The sequence below is a fragment of the Moschus berezovskii genome, chromosome 20, assembly GCF_049115385.1.
Source record: "Moschus berezovskii isolate FMDL1 chromosome 20, NW_MosBer_1.0, whole genome shotgun sequence".
NCBI lineage: Eukaryota > Metazoa > Chordata > Mammalia > Artiodactyla > Moschidae > Moschus > Moschus berezovskii.
Window position 1 is genome coordinate 46,616,879 of NC_142479.1, and position 27,799 is coordinate 46,644,677.

General features: G+C 53.5%; 2 protein-coding genes across 3 annotated transcripts; one reads left to right on the forward strand and one right to left on the reverse strand.

Moving 5' to 3' along the window:
* Positions 1-1,957: 1,957 nt before the first annotated feature.
* On the reverse strand, positions 1,958-16,486 carry GID4 (GID complex subunit 4 homolog). The gene is made up of 6 exons (XM_055407460.2): positions 16,070-16,486; positions 11,521-11,580; positions 7,751-7,858; positions 7,574-7,675; positions 6,737-6,867; positions 1,958-4,670 (listed from the first exon to the last, which is right to left on the reverse strand). Exons 1-6 carry the CDS (start codon positions 16,256-16,258, stop codon positions 4,607-4,609), a joined length of 654 nt encoding a protein of 217 aa, XP_055263435.1. The 5' UTR covers positions 16,259-16,486; the 3' UTR covers positions 1,958-4,606.
* Positions 16,487-16,693: 207 nt separating this feature from the next.
* ATPAF2 (ATP synthase mitochondrial F1 complex assembly factor 2) lies at positions 16,694-27,621 on the forward strand. Of its 2 annotated transcripts, XM_055407461.2 has the most exons (8): positions 16,694-16,984; positions 21,529-21,573; positions 21,820-21,965; positions 22,678-22,775; positions 24,100-24,180; positions 25,874-25,986; positions 26,366-26,481; positions 27,204-27,621. In XM_055407461.2, exons 1-8 carry the CDS (start codon positions 16,852-16,854, stop codon positions 27,339-27,341), a joined length of 870 nt encoding a protein of 289 aa, XP_055263436.2. In that variant the 5' UTR covers positions 16,694-16,851; the 3' UTR covers positions 27,342-27,621. The 2 variants fall into 2 exon arrangements, with proteins under 2 accessions (XP_055263436.2, XP_055263437.2); XM_055407462.2 differs by lacking the exon at positions 21,529-21,573.
* Positions 27,622-27,799: the final 178 nt, after the last annotated feature.

The window sequence follows — 27,799 nt, forward strand, 5'->3', positions numbered from 1 at the left end:
CAGCTCAAGCTGTTAACAGCGGGGCTGAGATGTGAAGTCCAGTGACTGCAGGGTAACAGACTGCGGGGAGAACACCTACGTTTGGCTCCATGAGGTTCACAGGGGATGGGAGGGGAGAGCCTTTGGGAACTGAGAGGTACAGGCAGGTGTGGAGCCCTGGCCCATGGAGAGGGGGTCTCTGCCCCAGATGCAGCTCCTGGCTCCCACTGCCACCACACTTGTGCCCACGGAGGTGTGCTATCGGTTTACACTCAGGGACATAGAAATGTCCTGAAATGTGACTCACCTTCCAAGAACCCTGGGACCTCTGCTGTTGTGTCTGCTTCATGTGCAATCTCCAAAGGGTCTCTTTCTTCATAAATAATGTGGAATCAGGCCACTCCCAGGATCAAGAGCGATAACCTGAAGATGAAACCTACCTTTCCTGCTTGGAAGGTCTGGGTCCTCCAGACCCAAGCCTGGGAAGCCAACTAGGAACCTCATATGTTCACATCACCCGAGGAATCTTTGGACTTAGTTGCTGCACAGCATGTGGGATCTTAGTTCCCCAACCAGGGATCAAACCTGCATCCTCTGCATTGCAGTGAGTTCTTAACCACTGAACCACCAGGGAAGTCCCTCACCTGAGTAATCTTTTGAGAGTTGACAAACTTCTAGACAGGCTGCTGCTGCATCTCTGAAAATATTCAACTTGTGCATCAAAGGATACCATATCAACAGAGTGAAAAGTAACCCCAAGAAGTGGGGGGAAATATCTGCCATAAGGGATTAATATCCAAAATATATAAAGAAGTCACTGACCAACAGCAACACAACAACCTGATTTTTAAAACGTAGAAAAGACTTGAGTAGACGTTTCTCCAAAGAAGATATATAAGTATGGCCAACATGTTAAAAGGTGCTCCACACCACTAGCCATTAGGGAAATGCAAGTCAAAACCAGTGAGATTACACCGCACATCCGTTAGGATGTGGGTAATGTATGTACATGTAACAAGTGCTGGTGAGAATGTGGAGAAATTGGAACTCTTGTGCGCTGTTGGTGTGTGTTAGTCGCTGTCCGGCTCTTTGCAACCCCATGGATTGTAGCTCCCCAGGCTCTTCTGTGCACGGGATTCTTCAGGCAGCAATACCAGAGCAGGTTGCCATTTCCTTCTCCAGCACTGTTGGTAGGAATGTAAAATGGTGCAGCCAACTGTGGAAAACAGTATGGAGGTTCCTCAAAAATTAAAAATAGACCTACCATCTGATCTAGCAATTCCACTTCTGAGTATATACCCAAAAGTGAAAGCAGAGACTTGAAGAGGAATTTGTACACCCATGTTCATTATTTGCAATGCCCCCGAAGTGGGAGTAATGCAAGTGTTCATTGACGGACGAACAGATAAACGAAAGTGGTCTATACATTGGTCTGTTCTTCAGCCTTAAAAAGGAAGTTCTCAGACATGTTAAGTGAAACAGGCCAGTCACAAAAGGGCAAATACTGGTGATTCCACTTACACGAAGTCCCTGGAGTGGTCAGATCCATAGAGACAGAAAGTAGAGTGGTGGGTGTCAGTGGCTGGGGGTGAGGAGCTGGTGTTTAAAGGGGACTGAGCTCTACTCTGGGAAGCAGGGAAGGTTCTGGAGATGACGGTGGTGAAGCTTGTACACTATGAATGTGCTTAACATCACTGAATTGTACACTTCAAATTGGCTAAAATGGTAAATTTTTAAAGGATTTTTTGATGTGGACCATTTTTATTTTTAAAATTTTGTTTTACTTTTGGCTGTGTTGAGTCTTAGCTTCAGCACCCAGGCTCCTTGTTGTGGCTCAGTAGTTCTGGCACTCAGGCTTAGTTGCCCCGAGACGTGTGGAATCTTGGTTCCTGACCAGAGATGGAACCTGCACTTTCCTGAACTGGAAGGTTGGAAATCTACCAGAACTGTCTTGATTTAGAAATACGGCAGATTTGAAGCTTAAATACCTTTATTACTTTTTAAAAATTATTTGGACATTGATAGCTCTGCAAAATACTTCTCCCATCCCAAACACCCTTTCCACATATCCTCCCCAAAGAAACAAAATACTCATCCTTTTGCCCATTCAAATCTAATTTTTAAAAACGTGTAAGATTCAAAATCAAATATTACTTTTCTTTCCCAGAACTCGTTAGTAATTTTAAACCACAATGCACATACTCAATGGCATTTCTTTTTTAAAAATTAGCTTATCTGACTATTTTATGAGGAAAAACAAAATCATTTCAAGGCCTTAGAATATAAATTCCCTGTTTCTGAAAGCAAAAGACATTGAAAAGCCCCTCTGCCCCTGGAGTCTGCTGTGCATGTCACCCACGGAACCAGTGCTGCCCGGGCGGCGCTGCTCAGTCCGTCCGTCCACAGGTGAGATGTGGAGCTGGAGGGGGCGATGGGTGGGAGGGGTGGCTCTGGGCAGAGGCGGGCTGGGCGTGCAGAGCGGAGCAGAGGAGCAGGAGCTGGGTCCTGAGTAGGGAGGGGAGGTGGCGGGGAGCCTGCACCCGCACTGGTTTCTCAGTGATGAACAAGAGTGTCCACCAGAAGCATTGCACGTAGAACCAGAGGTGCGTGGATTACTGAGGAGGCTCGGGAAAGAGTGACCACAGCTGGGGTGACGGTCCAAGCTCCCCCGGGAACTAAGTCAGGGTGGAGGGTCTGGGGGTTCCTCAGGGGATACGGAAACCCCTGCTTCTGCACCCCGAGAGTTGGAATTTTACGAGAACCAACCTTCATCACAGGTGTGTCCCAAAGAACTGGCAAACGTACCACATCTTCACCCCCCAAACACCACTGCATCTGACCCCTGGCTCAGTAAGAAGTCAGCCCACAGCAGAGCCTGGCCCACGTGGGCCACTGAGCAGCAGCAACATGCCGACACCCTGTCCAGCCACCGGCTGCCCACTCACGGCCACACACATGGGCCCCGACCAGCTCCGGGAGGTGGGGAGGGGGCACCTCACCCTCAGGGGTACCTGAACCCTTCAAAGAGCTGGCAAAATGCAGGCGCTGGTTATTCGCTGAGAACTTGGGGGCAGGAAAAGGGAGCCCGTGCCACCCAGCCCCCATGCTGCCAGCCGGCTCTAAAATCAAGAGGATGTTTCTGACTCATCTCTCGAGACGGACGTGAGCCATCCTTCTGCTGCAGCCACCTTCCCAACACTTCTCCTTAAGGCTTCTCCTGACATGCAATCTCAGCAACATACAGCACGTACTTCAATAAAGGATTCTGAGACTAAGAGACCCATCCCACCGCTCACCTGGACCGGAGGGCTTTGTGCCTTTTCCCTCCAACCTGAACCTGTCCCTCGCACCAGTTCTGCTCTTGTGGGTTATGACACTACCTCTCAGGTAAAGCTTTCCCTCCCGGGTTCTGAGTGAGTCTATAAGTCACCAGAAGTCACCAAACCCACCCAGGCCTTGCCGCATAGGGGCTGCAGCAGATGCCACATGAAGCTCTCTAAACATTTAAACAAAACAAAACAGCCGCGCACACCTGTGCGCATACACACACATACTTTGGCACATGAGCCTCGGGTTACTTGAGCGTGTTTAAGCTCAGCCCCTCCTGTGCCCCGACACTGCTGAGCTGTGGGTCTAGGGCTACAGCAGCCCCTATCGCCTGATGGGAGAGGTTGCCGGGAAGCACTGCTGTTCTGAGTAGCGAAAGGAGGAGGAACAAGTGCTAAACTGGCCCCCAGAATGGTCCTCACGTTTAGCACTAGAATGGATGCAATGCTGCAGAACGTCTCACCAGGTGACCAGTTTCAAACTGCTGGTTGATTAAATATACATTTACATATAGATATAAAAATTACTAAGTCAACATTTGCTGTTTTCAATGTGAAAACGATAAAATGTAATTCTGAATAATTGTGCATTTGCCATAGGGTCCTTGCTAAAGGAACCATAAAAATAATTTTGTAATAAAAAAACTTTTTTTTAAAGTTTAGTATTGCCCTCAAGTTCAAAAGTTTGGAGCAAACGTGCTGAGTGAGCAGGACTGGAGTCTGTTCCTGCCAGGGACCAGGAAGCCTCAAACCCTGTGGTCCCAACAGCAGGCCCAGGGGACCCACTGGCCACAGGCTGGCTTGGCTCGATCGCCCTCGCTGAGCACTCGGCCTGCGCCCCACATGGAACTCCAGGGGCACATGGGAGCTGGGCTCTGCCTTCTCCTGACTTACCAGACTAAGCAGCCGGGGGCGGGGTCCCTGGGTGGGGACCACTGAGCACCGAGGCCCAGGGGGGCTGGGGCTGACCTACGCAGCTGGAGGCAGGGGTGCAGCAAGGGCTGTGCGTCTCAGGGATACAGAAGTTAGCTGTGCAGGAAGGAAAAGTGCATTGACGGCAGCCTAGAAACAGCTCACGACCAAACCTCACAGGGAGGGAGGAGGAGCCGAGGTCGCCCTCCACCTGCCCCGCGGGCTGGCCGCTCCTCAGATGCTGCGGGCTGACATTCATGCTTTCGATGCGAGTCTGCTCGTGAAGAAACAGGAACACACGTTCTCCCGGTTCTGGCAGATACACGGTTTTCCCGGCAAAGTTCTTTTTTGCCAAGTTCAGTTTGTTTGGTTACTGTTCCGAGCCGCTGTCACCGGAATTCGTAGATGGGGGCGCTGTGTTCTGGAACATGAGTGAGATTTAGCGACTGATACCTGCAGGAGGAGAGGCGGAGGCATTAGAGCATCCTGAAAACCACACAGGGTGTGGAACCCACCCCGTGGGTGCCAGCAGACCCCATGCCCAGATGAAATGCAAGCTCATTTCAGCTTCCTCAGGGGAACTGAAGCAGCAACAGCCTATCTTAAGCAAGGAGAGGCTGGTCCTCTGGAGGAGGATACAGACCAGGCCCTCTGCCTGCTCCACCACCCTGCTTCCCTCTGAAGTCGTGTGACCCTCAGAGCTCCCAGGGGACCCGGGCACGTCCTGATCTGCCCAGAATCTGAAGGGCTTGGAATGATGACATCACAGCCACACCCCAACCTCAGTGACTCCATCTTCCTCCTCCCTGGACATGGCTGTGAGACTCCAGGGCATCAGGGGCTCTGCGGGGAGTACGACCCTGTGACAGGTGCTCTCAGGAGTCAAACAGGGGACAGAGAAACAGGCAAGGACAGCTCCCACTTGGGGACACCCAGCATGGATGGTGTGGGTGTCAGCTCCCTCACTTGTCCACAGAGGAGTGAGGTGCAGCACAAGAAAAGTGGCTCATCTCTCCCCCAAACACCTCAAGGAAGGACATTGTGTTAGCCGTCAGAGCAGAGCCCTCCCCTCCCGGCAGGCCAACCAGCATCACAAAGACATCTGAGTGCTGGGGGCATGTGGAGACACAGGAGAAGCAGAACCATGTGGATCCCTGGCAGGAGCAGGAAGCTGCTACAACTGCCGTGGGAAATGGTTCCCTAAGAAGTGACCGCAGACTCACCCATGACCCAACAACCTGCCCCAGCCGCGTGCCCCGAGGAACTGAAAGCAGGACCCAGACAGGCTTGGGCACACCCACGTCACAGCAGCCAGAAGGTGGGGATGAGCCACAGGTCCATCCACCGATGAACAGATGAAGATAACGTGGCCCCCATCCACACGACAGGAAATTGCTCAGCAATAAAGACGAAGGACTGACATGCAACTGGCAATACAGGGTCTTCAAAACACAATGACTAGACCCAGAGGGCAAACAGTGCACAGGCCCACATTTGTGAAGCACTCAGAACAGGCAAACCTACACTCAGAGCAGATTAGTGCTTGCAGCTGGTGGGGGCGGGGAGCTGGGTGACGGCTCCTAAGGGGACAGGGTTTCCTCTCTGCCAGTGAAAACATTCTGAAATCGAGTGACAAAACCGTGCTGACACGAAGGCCCCCTGGACTCTACACTTTCAATGAGGGGATTAGATGGCATGTGAGCTGCTTCTCAATAAAGCTGGTGATTTTAAAAGAAGACCAAAAGTTTTAAAAACTCATTTGAAAACTGAACAGGTGTTGAAATCCCAACAATGTCTGTTCTCAGAGAAGCCAGGGTAGCACGGAGCCCCTGGGCCCTTGGCCACTGCTGGTCAGCCCTGGGCAGCATTCTTCATGAACCTTCAAAGTATGCAACGGTTGACAGGAAATAAAGAGCTTCAACATGCAGAAGAAATCAGGTGTTTGAGGGCACAGCCACCCTTCAGGTGGACAGGGCACCTGCTGCTGCTGCTAAGTCACTTCAGTTGTGTCCAACTCTTAGCAACCCCATGGACTGCAGCCTACCAGGCTCCTCCGTCCATAGGATTTTCCAGGCAAGAGTACTGGAGTGGGTTGCCACTGCCTTCTCCAGGACAGGGCACCTAGAGAAGCTCAAAAAGCCATGAGAGGCCCCACAACAACGATAAAGGCCACATCCGGGAGCATATGGCCGTCACCCTGGCAGAAGGCAGGCCCATAAGGCTCATGGGCCCTGGTTACCAAGCGACTTCAAGCAGGAAGGTGAGCACAAAATCAGAAAGGCCGCTGACAGCACAGTTCACATGGGATCTCACACTCTAACTACTGAGTATGGGAGGAATGAAGACAGGACCCACAAGCCTGAGATAAATGTAAATGAAAATAGGGCTGCTTGAAAGCATTCAGCAGTGAATCCCTGTACCCAGAACTTCACCTTTGCACCCATTTACACCGCTCTGGGGAGGCAAACGAGCCCCTGTGTGAGCGCTTCGGGAAGTGTGGCCAAGCTCTCAGTCCTTACCACTCTGAGCTCCTGTGGTAGTAGTAGCCCTCTATGGAGGCCGCTGACTTCTGGAAGCAGATGTAGTAGAAGCCAGCGAAGGAAGCACCACTGATGTCCTTGATCGTGTGGTCGGGGACTAGGAACTGCTCCTGTATGCACACAGAGGGTCAGTGTTGCGGCTCCGGCCCCCAGGCCTCCCTGCCCCTTGCAGCTGGCTCTCAGGCTCACTAGATGACCATGAACCATGTGCCACCTGTGTTCCAGACCAAGCATGGCCCCCACATCTCAGGGTTGCTAGGATCAGAGTCGGGAGCAGGCTGTGGGGTGGGACTCAGGTCTGGGCTGAGTCCCGGCCCTGGTTCTCAGCACAGAGCCTGGGAAGGAGGATGCTACAGGCTTTGGTCTGTAGAAACACGGGTGAGATTTCACAATAAAACAGTTTTTTCCCACAGGCTAGAGGCCTTGGGTTGGAGGTGGGTGGAGGCTCACAAACTCACCTCCTGAGCTTGGTACCCATGGCTCTACCTCAGGAAGTACCAGAGGGAGCCCACCCGACAGACTCTTCAGGGGCTAGAAGGGAAACCCACCCCCATTCCTGAGCTGGAGGGACCAGGGGCACTGTGATGGCCCGCAGCCTGGGTGAGAGGGTGGCTGGGGAGGTCATTTCACTTAGGGGCTGAGAAGAGGGATCTCCCAAGTCCATGGGACCCTCAGGATGACCCAGCCTGCAGGGTGGAAGGTGAAGCCAGAGGGAGGGGCTCACAGAGCAGGCGGAGGGATCACAGAATGGGGGGAGGGGTCACAGAATAGGAGGAGGGGTCACAGAGCAGAGAGGGTGAAGCTGGGCCCCCTCACCTTCCACCTCATGAAGACATAGTCCCCACTCTTCAGCTCTTCATAATCAAAGTCGTCTGAGTTAAACGATTTTGCATACTGATAAAAAGCCAGAAACTTGCCCTGAAAGCCAAAAGCAGAGCATAGGATGAGGGCTGGGCAGGGCCTCAGGCCTGGGGGCGGGGCCAAGGCACTCACCCAGTGCTTCCGGTCCACGTCCTCGTCAGCATCCCACTTGCGGGTTAAGAAAGGGTGCTTCCTGCTGATTATCTCTCCTTCAAAGAAGGTCGTGAGGGTTGGGTACTCCTGTGGCAAAAACGCAAATATCAAACAAGATGTCCAACAGGAGTTCTAACTTTTCACAAAGGAACAAACCAACTTCGCTTTAATTTCTCCCCAGAACTTTGAAAAGAGGGCCACACTGCTGGGCGACCACCCAGACCAGAGCCAGGTGCAGCAACACCCACCGCCGAGGAGGCAGCCTGACTTGAGGGGCCCGGGGTGGGGGTGGGGTGTCTCCTGGATTCTGGGGACTTAGCCAGAAGCAGAGAACCCTTCTTTGGCGCGCTCGTCATGTGTTGATGGCTCAGAAAAGAACTTGGACAAGTTACTTCTGAATATTCTAGCATACAGAACAGATGGTAACTTGATAGGTTTTACTTTCCAAGGAAAACACCCAGAGAGACTATGAAATCACAGCCCCGTCTTCATGCCTCAGCCTGGTCTTCACGTCTCAGACTGGCTCCGTCTGTCCCTGGTGCGCCAGCTCTTCAGGTTCGAGGGGCAGGGAAGGGGCTGTAGAATACCCTGATGGGTGAGGCACTCATGTAATTCTGTCATGTAAGCTAAGACAATTTACATGACGGGAAACACTGATGACCGTGTCTGCCCCGGGAAACCATAACCACCAGAAAAGCAAACGAGTGGTCATCCTGACCAGGTGCCTGCAATGTTAATACTCCCAATAACCCTGCTGTTTGTCCCTCTGCTCATACAAAGGCACAAAAGATTTGGAAAAAGTTAATGGAAGAACAAGTAACCATTGTAAAAAGTTTACCATTTCTCTGCATTTGGAAAAACCCACCCACCAGGCAACCCTTCAGTGTCACCAGGCAGCCCCTCAGCGCTGCCCGCCAGCCGGGTCATTCCTGGGGGTGCTGTGACGACCCCCACCCAGCAGAGCACAGGTCACCATCCTGATGTCCTGAGACCACGGAGGACCTGCTCTCTTCCTCACACCTCATGTCAGCCCCTCTCGCTCAGCATTAAACATCTACGGGTTTAAATCCATTCCCAAGGCTTTGCCACTTCTCCCGGCTTGCCTGCCAGGTGGCTCAGCACCCTCATGGGGTACTGCGGCCTCGCTGGCCTGGGGCTTCCAGGAAGGCCACAACCACTCTACTGCACATGCCAAGGTAGCCTGCCCTTGTAGCAATGAACTTGAAACACTACAGATCTGCCATCCCCCTAAAACTGAAACCTTCACCCCAACAGTGGTGCTGCGTTCCTCAAACACATACTGACACAGACAGAGCAGAAAAATTAAAAGAGACCAAAACTGCCTAAGTGGAAACCTGATATTTAAAGCTATAATCCAAATTATAGCAATCCATTTGAGAAAGACCTGCTAAGGGAAAAAATGCTTTGTAAGCTGGCAGCTGACTTCAGACGTTAAATTAACGGCTATACAGTATACTGACTTCCCAAGTTTTGAATGTTCATATTTTATCAAGATGTCCATAAAGAGAGAAAAGGATGAATGATCAAGTGGTCCTACTATGTAATAACAAAGAACAAGCTTATGTTCAAGTCATGAGTTTTCCTAACAAATGATTCTGCACTGACCTCTCTCTAAAATGTTCCAGGCAGTCTACTAGGGTGACCACTAGGTACCCACAAACTCTGAGAATTAAATAAAATAAAATATCTAATGAATGAAGGAAGGAAGGAAGAGAAGGAACCCAAAAGATAAAACCCCTAGCAGGGCAAGCAAGGACATTCAAGCTCTGACTACAGCCAGGAGGAGGGGGGTCACAAAGGCAGGGCAGGCATGGCTAGCATCCCCAGGTGTGGGCACACTGCACTGGCTCCAGGCTCACCTACCTAGAGGTGAGTCCAGCTTTCCGTGAAGACCCACCTTCTGGAAGATCAACATTTGACTGACCAGTAAGTCAGTCTCTGGGTCTGGGTGTGACCAGCTGTGTTCCAAGTAAACCCAGCACAGCCTCAGAGTGCCCAGAACCGTCTGGGGAGCGTGTGGTGGGCCTGACACCCTCCCGCTGGGCTCCCAGCCACCTGCGTTGGGCTCCCCAAAGATGCCCCTCTCCCTATGGGGGTGGTGGCTGGCTGGGACTGCAAAGAGTAGCACTTGACACCCATTCTTCACAATTCTGGGATTCAGTTTCCACAAGGCAAGCAAAACTTCCCAAACTCTGTTTGTGACTCAAGGCAGGTAGGAGGCCAGCCATCTCCAATTATATAGTTTCCCCTATTTCCGTACACATGAGGAAGACCATGGCTGATTAGTCACGTTAAAATAAGTCAGATATCTGCTATTTCCACGACTATAAATGGAAAAGCAAACAGAAACAGTGGTTTGCGCTTTTTTTGCCACACTGTGCGGCACGTGGGATCTCAGTTCCCTGTTCAGGGATGGAACCCAAGCCCCAGCAGTGGAAGTGTGGTGTCCTAACCACTGGACGGACAGGGAAGTCTCAGGTTGTACATCTTAAATGGGTTAACTCAGTTAAAAAGAGTTTAAAAAAAGGTGAATTCAAAGACTTGGAAGACTCTGCAGGATGACAGACCCTCAGGAAGCACAGCCCTCTCTGACGAAGGTGGCTCCGGGTGGTAAGAGCTGGCAGTGACACCCCCCTCCCTTGGGAATGCGGCTGTTGGGTGGCTTGGGGCACTACTCTGCATTCGGGCCACCTGCCCCCAAGGGGCCATCCGCAGCCTTTCCATCTGTGGGTTTTTAGTCCTGCCCACCATCTGTGTGCAGCTCACTGTGACCATTTGGAATCAAACCCATTCCATACTACAAACTCCGCTGGTTTCCTTACAAAGTTCAACACTTTTGTTCTGCGCTCAACACACACATATGGCTGCCTGCGAGTTGAGAAGTATTCTGTTGCGGGGTCTTCTACAGCACAGACCCCGGTGAGAGTCCTTCCTCACGCTGTCACTTGCTGCCCCGACATGATGTGGTACATTTCCAGAAGTCTGTCTCAACAACCGAATCCTCAGGAGACTCTCAGACATCTGATAGGAAAGCAGGAGAACCAGGCGGACAGGGAGACGGAAACCAGTGCTTTCCGACTGTGGGGGGCCCAGCCTGGGGGTCAGCAGCTCCCAGAGCTGCCCGCTCACTGATGCCGCGTCCCCTTGGGACCTGAAGCGGGCACCTGGAGCCCTCCCCTCACAGGTAAGCCAGCTGACACAAACAGGTGAAGGTTGTGGGGCAGGAGGAGGTGAGGGTATCCGCCAGCCCCTCACTACTCTGAGCAGCGTGGCCAGGCCCTCCTCCTGCTCGCCAGTGGGAACACAGAGGGTACTCTCTCTCGCCTGTGACATTCCTGAGTTCTGAAGGTTGAAAAGCTGGCCGTAAGGGAGGGAGCAGCTCCTTCTGCCGGAGGAACCTCCAGGGTCACGGTCTCAGAGGGGTGCTGCTCATTCCAGAAACTGAAACTGACCATGATGGCGGCAGCGATGCTCTGATTATGTTTTTGTTTTCCTCAAAAAGGATCAAAGTAAAATCAGTAGTGTTGGTCACATCGTGACCTGTTTATAAACTTTAACGTCTGTGAATGCACCCGTCCACACTGCCTGCTCCGGCTCCCTTACAATAACTGCACTCAAGATATGGGGCTCCCGAGTCAGGCCAGTGGAGTCGAGATCACTGGCCCTTTACATTCGGGGTCCCAACGTGCTGTCCCCACCAGGCCCCCGCCTGTGGGAAGAGTGCTTACCTCAGTAAGGCCTTTGATCTTCAGATACCCGCAAAGGTAGGAGTTCCCTGTGTCCACGTGCTGAAAAGACAGGACACACAGCCTTGTTACAAATGCAGGGTCCACTGGGGACAGAGGAAGCATGTCCGGCACGCAGAGGCCCCTTGGAGGCCAGGGAGTGAGGGAGCCTGGAGGCACGGTACAGCTGGGTCTCCCCAGTCCTGCAGAAAGATGACTGTTTAATGCTAAGTGAGGCCTTGTGTTAAGAAACTAGGGGGACTCCCCTGGTGGTCCAGTGACCAAGGCTCCACACTCCCCATGCAGGGGGCCCAGGTTCAATGCCTGATCAAGGAACTAGATCCCACATGCTGCAACTAAAGATCTGCATGCCAGCAAGGAAGACCAGGTGTAGCCACATAAATAGATACATATTAAAAAAAGAAAAAAAACTAGGAACATTTGTTGCATTCCTCAGATCTGAGGAGCCACTAACTTCCAATGCACCATTAGTCAAACACCAAAGTGGTGCTTCAAAGCTGTAGTGAGCTTGGCCAGCCCGACCAAGGTCAGCACCAAAGCACGCGGCTTGACAAAGCTGGAGCAGTCCCATCGTCTGGTGCAGTGGACAAAGGTTTGTACCTGAACACCACAGCAGCCCTGCAAATGTCCTCACCTGCTGCTGTGGGCGTCCACCAAAATGGAGAGGCCAACCTGAACTTACAGGGGTCAGCAAGGGAGCTGTGTTCAAGGACCCACGGCTTGAACCCAAAGCCTGTTTCAAGGGTGTGATTCTCACCAAATTCAATACAGTTTGGGTTTCACAGCTGCCAGAAAGGGTATCAGGTGGCAAGGATACTCGCTAATAAGATTAAAAACTCAACTAAATTGGCTAACATTTTGCATGGATTATCACATGCTTGAGAATCAGAATTTCAGTTTGGCCTCCATCCAACCATGTGTCTCTCCCTCTCTGCCCAAATTGATCTTTTTGAACCAAGAGAGCGTCGACCCAGCGACCAGCCAGCATCTCAGTGAGAGAGAACAAGGCGAAGGTTCAGCAAGAAGGTGCTCGAAGCACAGCTGTGTCCAACAGCTGCTCTGCCTAATATTCCTCCTACAGTAACCTGGCCCTCACTTCACTCTTGGCTTCTTGGATGGCAGAGGAGAAAGAGGGTAGTCACAGTAACATTAAAAAAAAAAAAAAAACCGGGTCAGAACCTTACAAAGATTTGAGGAACTCTTTAAATTGGAATTTTAGGGGGAAAAAAAGCACACCAGAAGCACGTGAAGAGAGGCCCATCATTAGTCATCACAGAAGTTCAATCAAAACCATAAGAGATGCCACCTCACCCCCACTGGGATGGCTACAATCAAAAAGAGGGACCGTGACAAGTGTGACAGGGACGTGGAGAAACTGGAGCCTCTGACACTGCTGGTGGAGATGGAAAATGGTGCAGCCACTTTGGAAATCAGCCTGGCAGCTCCTCACATGTTAAACAAACGGTTACCATACAACCCAGTATTCCACTGGTAGGGAGACACCCAGGAGAAATGCAGACAATGTCCACATAACGACTCGCGGGTGAATGTGCACAGTGGTGGGCTCATGACAGCCCCAGAGTGGAAACACCCACAAACACCCATCTACGCATCAACAGAGGAACAGAATGCTGCAGAGTCGCCAGGGGACTATGACACAGCAACACGAAGGGAGGGAGCACTCGCACCTGCTTTGATGGGATGACCCTCAAAATACTGTGCTCAGTGGACAAGCCAGACACAAGAAGCTACTGCATGATTCCCTTCACGTGAAAAGTCCACAACAAGCAAACCTTCGGGGAAGAAAATTAGGGGATGCCTAGGGCTGGAGTCAAATCATGGAGATCAAATCAGTCAATCCTAAAGGAAATCAACCCTGACTATTCATTGGAAGGACTGATGCTAAAGCGGAAGCTCCAATACTTTGGCCACCTGATGCGAAGAGCTGAGTTGTTGGAAAAGACCCTGATGCTGCGAAAGATTTGAGGGCAGGAGGAGAAAGGGGCAGCAGAGGATGAGATGGTTAGATAACATCACTGACTCAATGGACATGAGTTTGAGCAACCTCCGGAAGATAGTGAAGGACAGAGGAGCCTGGCGTGCTGTAGTCCATGAGGTCACAGAGAGTCGAATATGACTTAGCAATCGGAATAATAACAAAAGTGTTGGAGAGGTGTGGCAGCTAAGGATTCTTTCTGGGGATAATGAAGATGTTCTGAAATTAGACTGCAGTGGCAGTCACACAGCTTTGGGACCACACTAAAAACTACTGAATTGTACACCTTACATGTGTGACTTGTGTGACAGGTGAATCATACCTCAATAAAGCTCCTATGAAAAACAGAAAGAAAGCAGGAAAGAGGTGGAGTTACAAAAGTCAGAAGTTTCTAAGATGACAGAGCCCAAGAACCCAGTTGTGGCTGAAAAACCAGCTGATTGGGCAACTCACAGGCCAGATTGTCTCCGCGACAGTAAGATGCTCACCCATCCAGGTGCAGGGCGTCGTTCCTGGGTGTGACTGCCGCCCCCGCCAGCAGATGGCCAACTCCAAGTGGCCTCCAGCCACTGGCCAGGTCGCTCTGGCCACCCTGGGACCTGCCAGTCGTGCACCAACCCAATCCCTACTCCCACCAGTTCACAAGGGAATTGGCACGCAGGAATTCAGAAACAATACACTGAGGACAGGGAGGGGAGCTGCCGCAGGAACCAAGACTTGTCTGTGACACCAGGCTGCCCCGCCACTGGTCCCCAACCCCATTAGACACCATCAAACTCAACAAGGGGCCCAACTCAAGATCATCCCAAAATGACCCACACCAGGCACCGCACTTCTAGAATTTTATGATGAACTGCAAAATGTAAAAGAGTCTGTATCTTCCTACTCAATTCTCACATTTGGAGCAGAAGAGAAGAGAGATTGCCACAGTGGTCATCTAATGGTGAGAGCTAAAATAACTCAGCCATGGCCCTTTTCTTTCCCTGGCCTTGTCTCACAGTTCGCAGGATCTCATTTCCCCAAGTAAGGACTGGACCTGGGCCACAGTAGTGAAAGTGCCAAATCCTAACCATGAGACCACCAGGTAATGCCCATCTTTTCAATTACGATAAATATCATAGCTCATATTAGAAATTTCAGTTTGTAGACCAGAGACACAATTAACAGAGATGGAGTTCTCTTGATCTAATGTAAACGATTTACTCCCACAAAGCAGTAAGATAAAAAGAGGCAGATGAATGATCAGCAGTTGGTGAAGACAAACATATCCCTGTTGTCTTTAAGGTGGGAGAAGAGAGGCTGCTTGAGATTTAAAATCAGTAAAGAGCAAAGGGCAGGAGAAAAATTCTGTCCTCACACAGGACCTACATTCTACATCTACATCCTCCATTCTGTCCTCACACAGCACATCAAAGCTTCTGCAGACCTTTGAGGGGACAGTGTTTGGAGGGGCTTTTAGGCACAGCTTAGGAGGTGAGGTATCAGACTGAAGACAAAGGGGCAAAGGGAGGAGAAAGTGGGTCCTGCTATAGGCCTGGGCATCCAGACAGGAGGAACAGTTTTCCAGGAAGGCAGGGAAGAAAGAGGATTAACCACGGCCGATCTCCTTGGGCCGGGAGGAAATGTCATGTGTGCTCCCATCCACAAGAGAGGAGTGAAGTGCAGGAAGGAGCTGGGACAGGTAAAGCTAAAGCTCCAAAGCCATTAGGAGCTGGCAGCAGGTTCTCAGAAATCCAAGTCAAATGGGGGGAGGTGGGAGGACACGGGGAGGAAATACCATATGAGAAATAAAAGTGGGTGAGTTCCATTTCCCAGCACGAGTATCAGAGACTAAGGAGGAAGCCCTGACATGGGGATCAAAGTTAAAAATACAGTAAGAGGGTCCCCTAGAGCCAGGAAGGATGAGAACTGGGGGATGGGGAAGTCTGGGCAGACAGATGGAGAGAACAGGAGTGAACTGGAAGTGGCTAGAGGTAGGGAATAGGGAGTGTCAGGAGTCTGAACCAGGAAGAGACTATGGGTTGGGGGGATAGGAGATCAGCTTCTAACAGATTGTGAGGAGCCCACCTAGGATGGAGTGCCCAGGCTAGGGAATGGGGCAGGAGTCGGGGGTGGGATGGGGGCCCTCAGGTCCTGAGGCTGATGGAGGGAGGGGGCAGATGAAGCTCTGCCGACGAGAAAATCCCAGGAGGAGGAGGAGGGCCCCAAGGCCTGGGCTTCATGGGACCGAGGAAAACGTGGGAGGCAGCAGGCACGTCTAGGGCCTGGGAGCGTCCAGTCAGAGGGAATCCCTGGAGAGTTTCCCGGACGGGGTCCGAGAGGGACTGGAAGAAGGACTGTTGCTGGGGCGACAGGCCACGGGGAGGCAGGGCCGGATCTGAGGCGGCCGGTTCCCGGCTCGGGCCCGCAGGGTTGGGGTGCACCGGAGGGCCCCCGGCAGGCCCGGGCAGCAGGCCCGTCCGTGGTAGCGGGCCCGAGGGGGCGGCGGTGCGGCCCTGACCGTGGACGTCTCGAGAGGCCGGGCCGCCGGCTCACCTGCAGCACTACCTCCACGTCGTACGAGTTCCCCTTGCTCTTCTGGTGGCCGCGGAACTTGGAGCCGCTGTAGAGCAGGCTGGTGGCCACGCCGGGCTGCTGAGTGTTGATAGGCGGAGGCGGGATGAGCGAGGCGGCGGAGGCGGCCGAGGCACCGGCCGGCGGGGGACACTCGGTGCGGACCGGCATCGCGGGGTCCCCCGGAGCCAGGGCTGGGGGAGGGGGAGGAACCGCCGCCGCCGCGCGGAAGCCGAGGAGGGCAGACGGAGGGGAGGCCGGCGCGCGCGTAGGGCGGGAGGGGTCCACCCGCCGGCCGCAAGCGGACCGAGCGCTCCGGCCACCACCGGGACCCCGGGACCTGCGAGCAGGGCCTCCGGGTCCTGAGCGAACCCCCTCCCCGCCTGCGCTCGCACACACGCCCCTTCCGATTGGCTTGGGCGCGCTGGGGGGCGGGAGCAGGCTGGCTCGGCGCTTCCGTCCATTGGCGGGCGGGAACAGCACGTGGCGGGCGCCGAGGCCCTCTGGGACTTGTAGTCTTTTTCCCGAGGCGCGGCGCGGGGGCGGGGCCGGGGCGTTTGTGATGCTGATTGGCTGCGGCGTGCGCTGAGGCGCGCGGCGACGGCGCGCTGCGAGTGTAGTGCGCAACATGGCGGCGCCCAGAGAGGGTGAGGGTGCCGGCGACCGGTGAGGTTTGTGAAATACGAGCACGCGGCGTGTGGTCCCTCTGCTCCGTGTTCCCCGCGCTCTGGTTTCGAGCGGTCGTTCTCTGAGGCCCTCGCGCAATGTGGAAGAGCTGTCTTCGGCTGCGGGACGTGGGGCGTCGCCTCCTGAACCGGCCCCGAAGTGGCCTCACCGCCTCCGAGGGGCTGGGGCCAAAACCCCCTATCCCCATCCGGGCCTACGTGCCCCCGGCAGGTGAGGGAGGCCAGGGCAGAGCAGGCTGAGGGGTCTGCCTTGCAGGGTCACACGTCGGGAGGGAAGTTCCCCGCGAGGGCAGGGATCGCTCCATGGCACACGCGCGTCGTTTCCTTTTGGCAGGTGCGATTTTTCTCTCTTTCACTGGGGAAGCAGAGGTCATCCTTACCTTCAGGCGGGGAAATTCGACTTCTGGGTCGGGATTGCGCCAGAGATGCAAAGCAGACTCTGAAAGGTTTGCGGGGCAAAGGCCAGTCGGCTAGGCTGCTTTCTGTGTCCCCGCGACCGGCACTGAAGGGGCCTGAAGCTCGGGCTTTAAGTCTTCCATCCCGGCCTCTTGCTCCGCAGCTGTCCTGGCCCTGCCTCCTGCTGCCCTCCCAGAACACTTGCCACCTCTTCTAAGGAGTTGACACCCTGTGCCTTCTTCTTGCACTTCCGACTCGGATGAGGTTTACTGTAGCGGATCTTTCATTACTCCTAGGGAGAGATTTTGGGATAAGAGTGGGACTAACTTTAAGTGAGTGAAGACAGTAACGCTTTCTTTCCAGCCAGTTAGTACTGTGCTGAAGGTGGGGGTAAGGAGAAGGTCACTGCAGTGTTGGAGCTGTTCGAGGGCGCCCGTGTGGCCTCCAGCCCCCTACCAGCTGTCCCAGCCATCAGCTGCATAGAAAAGAAAGGTCTTCAGAGAGCCTGCCTGTCCAGCTGAGGAGTACATCGCTGAAGTCAAAGCTGGGGGTCTCTGCTTACAAGTTGTCTGTCGTCTGCACAAGTGGTTTAGCTTCTCAGTGTCTGCCTCGTCTTCAGAGACAGCTTGTGCTGGATTGAGGGAGATGCTGTAGATAGGGAGGCCAGCCTGACACCTGTTTTTGTAAATAGTTTTCCTGGAACCCAGCCCCCCTCATTCATTGACACACACCTAAGGCTGTTTTCACTACAGTGCAGAGTTGGCTGGTTGTGCCAGACACCGGATGGCCTGCAAAGCTTAAAACACTTTGGCCTTTTACAGAAAAAGTTTGCCAACCATGCTGTGGCTGCTACAGCAGTTTGGGGGAAAAGTGTTTAGTCATCTGGCCTGTTTATAGTAATTGCTGTGGTAGATACATTTGCCCTGAAGAATTTTTAAACAGCTTTACTGAGATGATGCACTTAGAATTCATTCACTTAGAGTGTACAGTTTAATGGTCCCTGGTGGCTCAGATGGTAAAGAATCCGCCTGAGTTGTGGGAGACCTGTGTTCAATCCCTGGGTTGGGAAGATCCCCTGGAGGAAGGCATGGCTACCCACTCCAGTATTCTTGCCTGGAGAATCCCCATGGACAGAGGAGCCTGACGGGTTACAGTTCATGGGGTTGCAGAGTTGTACATACTGAGAGACTAAGCACAGTATACTCAGAGTTCTGCTGCCATCAGTTCTAGAACCTTCTTATGACCCCAAAGGATCCCTGTACCCTTTAGCTGCCGCTCTGAGTACCCCCCTGCCCCATCCCTCCAGCCCGCGACAACCACTACTTCACTCTATGTATCTATAGATTTCCCTATTTTGGACATTTCATATAAATAGAATGTGGTCTTTTTTGACTGGGTTTTCTCCATTTAGCGTATATTCAAGGTTCGTTCTAGGGTTAGCACGTGTCAGTACTTCATTCTTTTTCATAACTGGTAATATTCAGTTTTGAGGACACACCATGTCTTATTTACCGAGTCATTCATTGATGAACATTTGGGTGGTTTCCATCATTTGTTCTGAATGCCTTTGTAAACACTTGAATACAGGTTTTTGTGCGAGAATGTGTTTTCATTTCTCATAGGAGGTACCAAACAATAGACAGGGCATTCCCAGTGGCTCAGTGTTAAAGAATTCACCTGCAAGGCAGGAGACCCGGCTTTGTTCCGTGGGTCAGGAAGATCCCCTGGAGAAGGGAATGGCAACCCACTCCAATATTCTTGGCTAGAGAATCCCATGGACAGAAAAACCTGGTGGACTGCAGTCCATAGGGTCACAAAGAGTCGGACACAACTAAAGCAACTTAGCACGGACTCAAGAGTAGACTTGCTGGATCAAATGGTAGCTAACTAACTTTCTGAGGATTGACCACCCCACTTTCCAAGGTGGTCGTGCCATTTTAAATTTCCCCAGCAGTGTGTGAGGGTACCAGTTTCTCTGTCCCCTGACTTACGTATGTCCATCTGGCTATAGCCTTCCTAGCTGGTGTGAAGGACTGTCATTTGAATTTCCCTGAGGATGAATGATGTTGAAGAACATCTTTTTAGGTGCATTTTGGACACTTGTGCATTTTCTTTGGAGAAGTGTCCATTCATGTGCTTTGACCATTTCTAAATTGGGTTACTTGTCTGTTTATTATTGAGTTGAGAGGGTTTTTTATGTACTTGGTTCCCATAGTTCGCCCAGAGCCGCCCCAGGATTGTGGGCAGTCAAAATCTAGCTGTGAGGCGTAAGACTCGCCAGGTGGCGCTGTTTAGAAAGAGACCACTGTCACGCCGCTCGGAGGAGGCGCGGCCTCCACTCACGGTGCATTGTGGGGGTTGCAGTTCTGTCCCGAGCAAAGGCCTGCCCGGAAGTTGAGGCTGATGAAAAGAGCACTAGCTGGCCCGGGGAGCCTGGGACAGGACAAGGGGTGTCGGGGGAGGTGACACAGAAAATCGCCTGTTTCTTTATATGGATTGGAGCAACCTTTCAGGGAAAAGAGGCCCCGTGGACATCAATTTCCACTTATGCCCTCTTTACACCAGCTTGTTAGCGTTCTCTGCCTATACAGCCAGTTTTCTGTTGCCTGGCTTTTAAAATTCAGTGCTTCTCCACATTCGCATTTCTTTGTATTTACATAGTCCTTCAAATTACCATTTAAAAGGCACCGAGTGTGGTTTTGTCATAGAAACAGATATTCTGTAAAGGGAGTGATTTTTGCTCAAAATAAGGGTTCAGTGTGACTAGCCTGTCTCTCCTTTCTCCAAGGATAGGGTTTCCATTGCTGTCAGCTCACCCTCTCATCACTGAACATGTGGGTGCTTCACAGGCTCCTGGTCTCATGACTTGTCTCATGAGACCCAGGACCTGGGAGGGTCCAGAAAGAAAACCTCCGTCTTTTGAAATTGGGAAGTGTGGATTCCACCAATTGAGTTTCCCGGATCCTATTCTCAGCGCCTGTGTGAACCCCTAACGTGACTCCCTACTCCGTCAGCCCTTCTTGCAGTGACCTGCCAGGCTTCTCCCCAGATCTGGGCCTCTCCAGCCATCCTCTGCCCTGTGACTCCAGGCTCGCCCTGTCCACCACCTTCCTAGCTCTGAAACCTGCTCTCTGAGGCCCAGCACTTTCCTGTGAACTGTTCCTTCTCCTGGAAACTCCCCACCCCCATGCCCTGGAAAGCCACCAGTGCAGGTGAGCCTGCCCACTCTCCTGCGGATCTTGGGTGCCATCTGGCTGTGAAGAGGTCTTCCTCTAGCTCAGACGAGATGAGCCTTCCCAGTGCATGTTTGGAGCTTGTCTGGTCCTCTGGCATCCACAGTTGCTTTAGTGTTCTGGATTATTGTCCATCTTCCCATGAGACAGGACGCACCTCATGAGCCAGGTAGCTTTTGAGTCCTGCCCTGGGAGGGGGCTGGTCCTCAGCAAGTTTGTTCCTCCCCCAAGCAGAGCCCTGAGCCCACTGGCTGACATCTCTGATCAGGTGCAGAAGTGGCTGGCCAGGGCAGAGGAGGTGGGCAGAGGACAAAGACCCCCTCGAGGGAGACCTCAGTGTCCTGGCAGCTTCGTGTGGTTCGGGCTCTGTTGTCCATCTCTGCCTCCAACCCCCAACCCCGCCACCCCCGGCTGCCCCTCAACCCCCAGGTCTCTCAACCCATTTCCAGCCGTTGGTTGGCATGTGTAGAATGCTCTGCTGACACTTCCTGCTGGTGGGTAGGCCCCTCCCCAAGCCCCTCCCCCAGAGATTAGTCAGAGTCTTCAGATCCCCCGACCCCAACCCTCTGCTTCCTACCAGATCTGGCCTTGGACTTGCTGCCCCACCAGGCACTGGAAAACATGCTGGACATAATCTGGGCACCTCGACCCAGGTCTCCCAACAGATGTGAGGGCCTCTGGACTTGGTCTTACCTGCTGTCTGAGTGAGACCAGGCTGGCACATAAAGCAGTGGGCAATGGGAGCTTCCTATTTTGGGTCAAAGGTATGAGAGAATTACTATTGTGATTTCAGACAAAGGTGGTAAATTTTGCCATCGTAATACTTCATCATGTTGGTGGTCACACTGTCTGTAGATTCGAGTGTGTTGTGCAGGGTGGGGGTGAAGGGGTGTTGGAGAAGTCTTGGGGTCAGGCAAGCTGCAGCTTCGTGACATGGCTGCTGTCCTTGGGAGCTGGTGGGGCTGTGGCTCTTCCTCCCCTGCTTTACCCAGTAGCTATTGACGTTTTGGAGCGAGGAGACCGGGCGCTGCCATGGAAGTCTGCATGGTCAGTCAGTGTCAGCAGTGAGGTCATGAGCGCCTCCACTCCTCCTTTAACTGCCCTTTAAAAAAAATCTTTCTCACAGAAAGGAAGAGGTTCTATCAGAATGTCAACATCTCACAGGGTGAAGGTGAGTGTCTGGAATTTTCACTGCCTCTTGTTTTTGTTTATTTCTGTGAATGGGAGGTGAGGGACACTTTTCACCTCCAGCCAGCTCCTTAGTGAGCTTGTCCCAGCACTCTTGCTGGGTATGTTTCTATAAGCCATTCCCCATAAAGGGACTTGGGGCATCTTGCATCAAATCAAGTAACTAAATATAGGAGTGATCACTCCACTCTGCCTGTCAACCTGAGAGGTTTCCGTTTGATCTTTCAAGGTGGCTTCGAGATCAGCCTGGACCACAGGAAGCTGAGGACGCCCCAAGGCAAGCTCTTCACTGTTCCCAGTGAGGCCCTGGCCATTGCCGTGGCCACCGAGTGGGACTCCCAGCAGGACACCATCAAGATGTACACCATGCACCTGGTAACAGGTCACAGCCCGCTCCTGTGGCCACCACAGGCTTCCTGGGGCCCTGGGCAGAAGTAGGGGTCCTGTCCTGATTCCAGTAAGGCTCTGGGAGGCCCCTGGCAGACATCCCATCCCACCCCAGCCCAGGGCCTGGTTATTCCAGAGTCTTGGGACACAAGTCCTTCCCTGGCCACTTTGCCGCTGCAACAGCCACACTTTGTTTGGTTGGCTCTTGTGCTCTGTGGTGGTCTGGGTCAGGAAGAGACAATGTGTGGAGAGTCCATGTTTCCTGGCATGTGGACCCAGGCCCCAGGCAGGCTCCTCAGCCTCAGGCCTGTGAGCCAGCCTCCCTTGGACTGAAGGGGAGCAGGGGTGACGGCTGCAGACAGAGCCCTAGAGTGGCTCTGCAGCCTGCAGTCGACAGGGAGGATCCGGAGAAGCTGTCCTGGCCTGGCAGCTCTGTCCACCGCCATCTGAGGCTTGGGGAGCCGGGTGGTGAGCGACTTGCCCGGATCCAGCAGTGCATTCACGTCTCCTGACTCTGGTCTCCCTGGGCCTGGGTGTCAACGGCTCTGAGATGTCGCTGCTGTCACAGTAGCAGCACCTCCTGGAAAATACCGAGGGGCCTGGTGGTGCAGAGCCTGAGACCTTGAGGGAACTCATTCCTCCCGGGCCTGGGCAGGGCCCTCAGGAAGCTGACGGCTTTCTCTCTGTGCCTTTGGTCCAGACCACACTGTGCAACACGTCTCTGGACAACCCCACCCAGCGGGAAAAGGACCAGCTCATCCGGGCGGCCGTGAAGTTCTTGGACACCGACACTGTCTGGTAATGGATGTGTGGGCGGCCTTTCCCAGGGTCCCAGCAGGTCCCTTGGGCCTTTTGCTCAGAGTGGTCTCCATGGAGGAGGCAGTGGGCCCTTTGACTCCTCAGTGCTCTACTGCTCTGCAGACCCCGGGAGAGAGGACGTGCCAGCTGCACCAGTGTCGGGACCAGCCCTCCCATAGCCCGGCAGCTGTCCCCCAGCCTGGGATGCAGGGGGCTGTTGGCCTCTGTGGCTGTCACAGGCTCCACGACCCAGAGGGTCACTTCTGACCACTAGCATGGTCTCACAAGCATGGTCAATGCTTCTCAGCTGGGGTGCAGATGGTCTGTCCTTGGCATCCAAAAGCTGGTCTCCTCCTTGGCTGCGTTTTCGCACCTAGGTTCTTAGGGTGTTGACTGGACGTGGAAGGAACAATTGAGCCCCCCAGACGCTCTGGGGTTACCGCCCAGGTGTCACTTGAGGTCTGCTCTTGGGCGAGGGGCAGGGCGGGCCCCTGCAGAGGCCGTGGTGCTGCTGTTGGAATGTCTATGCTGTCTGTGTTGGGGCCGGTTTGGTTGCAGGGAGGGTGCCCTTCCAGTCCAGCTCAGGGAGGGGGTCTTCTTGGGAGCATCCCGGCTCAGAAAGCAGAGCCTTGGGAGCCTCCCTCTGCCCTGGGGCCCCTCCTCCCCACTGGGCAGCACCCCCTCCTTCCCCCCTGCACCCCCACTGCCTCTCTGCCACTTGTGCTCACACCAGCCTGGCCTCCCTGAGCTCACCCCTTGGGTTCCTGTCCCCGGCACCCTTGAACTCAGCTGACCCTAGCTCTGTCTCTTGGTCAGAACAGTGGCCTAGCCTTGGGTGGCGTCAGGCAGGGCCACCAGCGGCAGCATCTGTAATTGGGAGGGAGGCAGGCTCACAAGGGGTGCACAGGCAACTGGGTCTCACCGCCTCTTGGGAGAGGAGGGGATGGCAACATGCAGTGATGAGCTGGCACAGAATCCTAGGACCAGGGGTGCGAGCAGCACTGGACAGCGCTGTGGGCCCTGACTGGTCAATAACCGGGGACGTTTGGGACAGTGGGACTCAAAGTCAAGGGTCCAGGGAACCCTTGGAGGGCTTATGAAGCTGCAAGCTCCTGGTCTCTGCCCTATGAGGGTATGGGTTTCCAGCAGGTCCTGGATGAGCCCTGGGCCACTCTTTGAGAGCCCTGCTAATATAGGGGGAAAGCAGGGGCGGAGGGGTGGTGGTGGAGAGGTTTTCTGCTGTTGCCTTTCATGTTTCTGTATTTGTCACTGGATGAGAGAATTGTACTTTTTTATTAATGGAGGCACTTTTGCACTGAATTAGCTACAGAGTGGAAGAACCAGAGACGCTGGTGGAGCTGCAGAGGAATGAGTGGGACCCAGTCATCAGCTGGGCCGAGAGGAGGTGAGATGCCCCACACCTGGCAGCTGGGGTCTGGGCCACACTGGACAACCAGGGCCCTGAGCTGGTTGGCGTTCTGAGTTCAGGGCACCAGGGGACTCGGACAGTACATTGTGGGTAGATGCAGCTAAGTGCTTCTGCCCCATTGGCTGTGTGACTTTGGGCTGGTGACCTGATTCCTCTGAGCGTCCCTTTCTGTGCATGGGGCTCGTGACCCCTGCCTCCCTGGGTGTCGTGAGGAGTACACGGAGTGCTGCACACTGCTGGGCACACAGCGGTGCCTACACTGGCTGCTACCTGCTCATTGTCGCAGTTGCTCTGCGGCTGAATCAGAGCCAGGTGTGTGAGCTGGACACACATGGAGGACAGTCTGGGCAGGGACTTGGGGAGGGACAGTCCAGGGACTGGTGATGCCCAGTGGTTTCCTTCCCGGGAAGACACTTGTGCAGAGTGGACAGACCAGTGATGTGAGCAGGGTTAAGTCAGGTTTATTTCATCCCAGGGTGCTGGGAACGGCTCCTAGCCTGGGCTCCCTGACCTTGGTGTTCTGTAAGCTTGCACACTTGGAGTGGTTTGGACATAGCATTTTTCATCTGTACACGTTTCCTGAGCACCCATGATACGTCAGCATCCTCTGGTTTTGTAGTAAGAGGCGGAGCCAGTGCACTGAAGGATCAGGTAAAATCTGACCACTGGACGCCACGAGAGAACCGTGAGGATGCAATACCATTTCATTGGGGAGTTCAGTGACGTGAGACAGGAGCTCGGTGCCTGCAGGTTTTTGCTTTGTTGCCAATTTGTCCTCTTTTGGTGGCAGTAAGATTTCTCACCCATAATATTAATAGATTACAGGAAAATGTGGCCCCTTCCTGTGTTTCATTTGTACTGTTAGAAACTTCAGGAAGAATGTTTCTAAACCAATGAGAAAGGTCAGTGATATATGAAAGAAAATTACAAAAACTGATTTCATTTCATTACGTTTTTCCTGCATTTTACATAGCTATGATTGTTCTTGAAAATGTTTTGTTTTTGAAGCCAGCTCATGCCCTCTGGGACAGTGCCTTGTGTGTTTGATAGAGGCTTATTAATAAACGTGTGAAAAAGTGATTGACTGATACAGGATTGTGGTTTAATCGGTAAAGGATCTGCCTACAATGCAAGAGACACAAGTTCGATCCCTGGGTGGGGAAGACCCCCTGGAGGAGGAAATGGCAACTTACTCCAGTATTCTTGCCTGGGAAATTCCATGGACATGGACAGAGAAATCTGTCAGGGTACAGTCCGTGGTGTTGTAAGAATCAGACAGAACTTAGTGACTAAACCACAGGATATATACAAATACCGTTTTAAGGAAAACAATATTTGAAAGAAGGCTTTTATGGTTCACATGTGAAGACTTCCTTCTGAAAAGCAGGCCACCCACAGCTTTGATGGACCTGGACCTTCATGCCAATGAGTTCAGGTTTCAGGAGCTGCCTGTGGCCCCTGCTTCCTGACTTGCCAGTCCTAGCTTCATGCATAGCTGCTCTGTCCTCTGCTCCTAAGGGACAGAAGATTATAGGTCAGGAGGACTGACAGCAGTGACTCCCAGAACCCCCAATGGGGCCTGTGTGTGCTCGGCAGGCTGGGGCTTTGCTTCTGGGCGGAAGCGGGGCTGTGCAGCTGGACAGACTCACGTGGGGCCTCTTCCTTCCAGATACGGCGTGGAGATCGGCTCTTCCACCAGCATCACGGGGCCCAGCATCCCCGCCCAGACTCGGGAGGTGCTGGTCAGCCATCTGGCCTCTTACAACATGTGGGCCCTGCAGGGTGCGTGGTGTTTCCTGTGGGCCATGGAGGGTGGGCACGATGGGCATTGTGTGCAGAGCCCAGGATCACCGGAGCACTGGGTTGGCAGGGCAGACGCTGTCACCTGGTTCATGGACTGGCAGGCTCACCCCTCCCAGGAGGACATGGCTGTCTCCTCTTCAGGAGCCTCCATTCCAGTTCCCCTTTCCCGGCTATAGTCACGGGGGTGGAGTGCTCGCTCTGACGGGCAGAGCTGGGTCTGGTGCCTACCCAGGCAGGAGCAGAGGAGGGACCCCTGAGGAAAGCAGAGGTTCCTGAGAATGTGGAGGGGCTGTCTCCCCACCTGGCAGTTCCCTGCACACAGCAGGACCCCGGGGCCAACCTGGCTGTGTCCCCATAGGGATTGAGTTTGTGGTGACCCAGCTCAAGTCCCTGGTGCTGACCTTGGGCCTGATGGACCTGCACCTGACGGTGGAGCAGGCTGTACTGCTGTCACGCCTGGAGGAGGAGTACCAGGTGAGGTGGAGCTGGAGCCCCATTGCAGTGGAGGTTCAGGGTGGTCCCCCAAATGCCCTGGGGCTGCCTGTGTGCTCACGGAGGCTAAGCCTATACACGCAGACAGGCACGCTGTGGTCACCGAGGCTGCTTCAAGTCCATGTCTGATGTAGTGGCTCAGAATGAGCAAGGCTTGGCTGCTCTGCCGGTGGCATTTTTTAACTCAGAATCTCCATGTTCTCTGCAGTCCCCTTGTTACTTCTCCAGCCTCAGAAGGTTAATTGCTATTACAAATTGACTCCTACCATGATGAAAAGCCTTTTGTAATGACAGTTTTTCCCAAGTTGGTCTAGCTATCTGCTTGGAAAAATGCCAGGGGGAGAAGCTGGTTTGTGTCACGAGAGAGCCTGGCGACTCTGGTGTCAGAGCCGGCTGGGTGGGGGTGGGGGCAGGCAGCAGGAGCAGGAAACCTGGCTTCTGGTCTGGGCTCTGCCCTTGGCTGAAGGACCCAAGTAGGGCTGTTGTTCCTTGAACCTCACTTTCTCCCCAACACAAAGAGTTCTCTGAGTATAAAACGCTCTTCAGATGTTCTGGACACCAGGAATGCAGGCAGATCCTGAGTGTCAGGGTGGGCAGGCCAGGCCTCATTCTCACCTGCCACTCTCCTGCATGCCTCCTCCCCTCAGCTGTGGGGGGTCGTGGCTCTGGCAGTCACCCTGCAGCCTGTCCCGTCCTCTCCTCAGATCCAGAAGTGGGGCAACATCGAGTGGGCCCACGACTACGAGCTGCAGGAGCTGCGGGCGCGCACGGCCGCCGGCACCCTCTTTGTGCACCTCTGCTCCGAGAGCACGGCCATCAAGCACAAGCTGCTGCAGGGGTGATGCCAGCCCTCAGCCTGAGATGGAGATGCTGTGGCCAGTGGAGGCCAGTTTGGGCTGAGCCAGGGTGCGGGTACCAGTGACTGGTTATACCGAACATTTCTCCAGCTGGAAGTGAGAGGAGCTGCCACTCGTCTTGTTCCTACTGTCATGTCTGGGTCCTGGAGGCCACCCCGCTGACCTGCAGGACACTCAGTGCCCAGCAGAACTTTCTTGTCTGGGAGGTCTTGGTGGCCCTCAAACTTTTTTTCCCCTTGGTTTTTAATTGAACTTTTAAAGTGAAGCTGTCTGTTTCTGTTTGTTCCTACTGTTTTAGCGAAGTGATTTACTTTTGAAAATAGAAAACAATCTTTGTTGTTTCTGGGTTAAATGCCTGGGCAAGGTCACCTGACGCGCACACATCCTGTTCAAGGAGCCACTGCAGGACCCTGACGCAGGGGGGGTCTCGGGTGAGGGAGCAG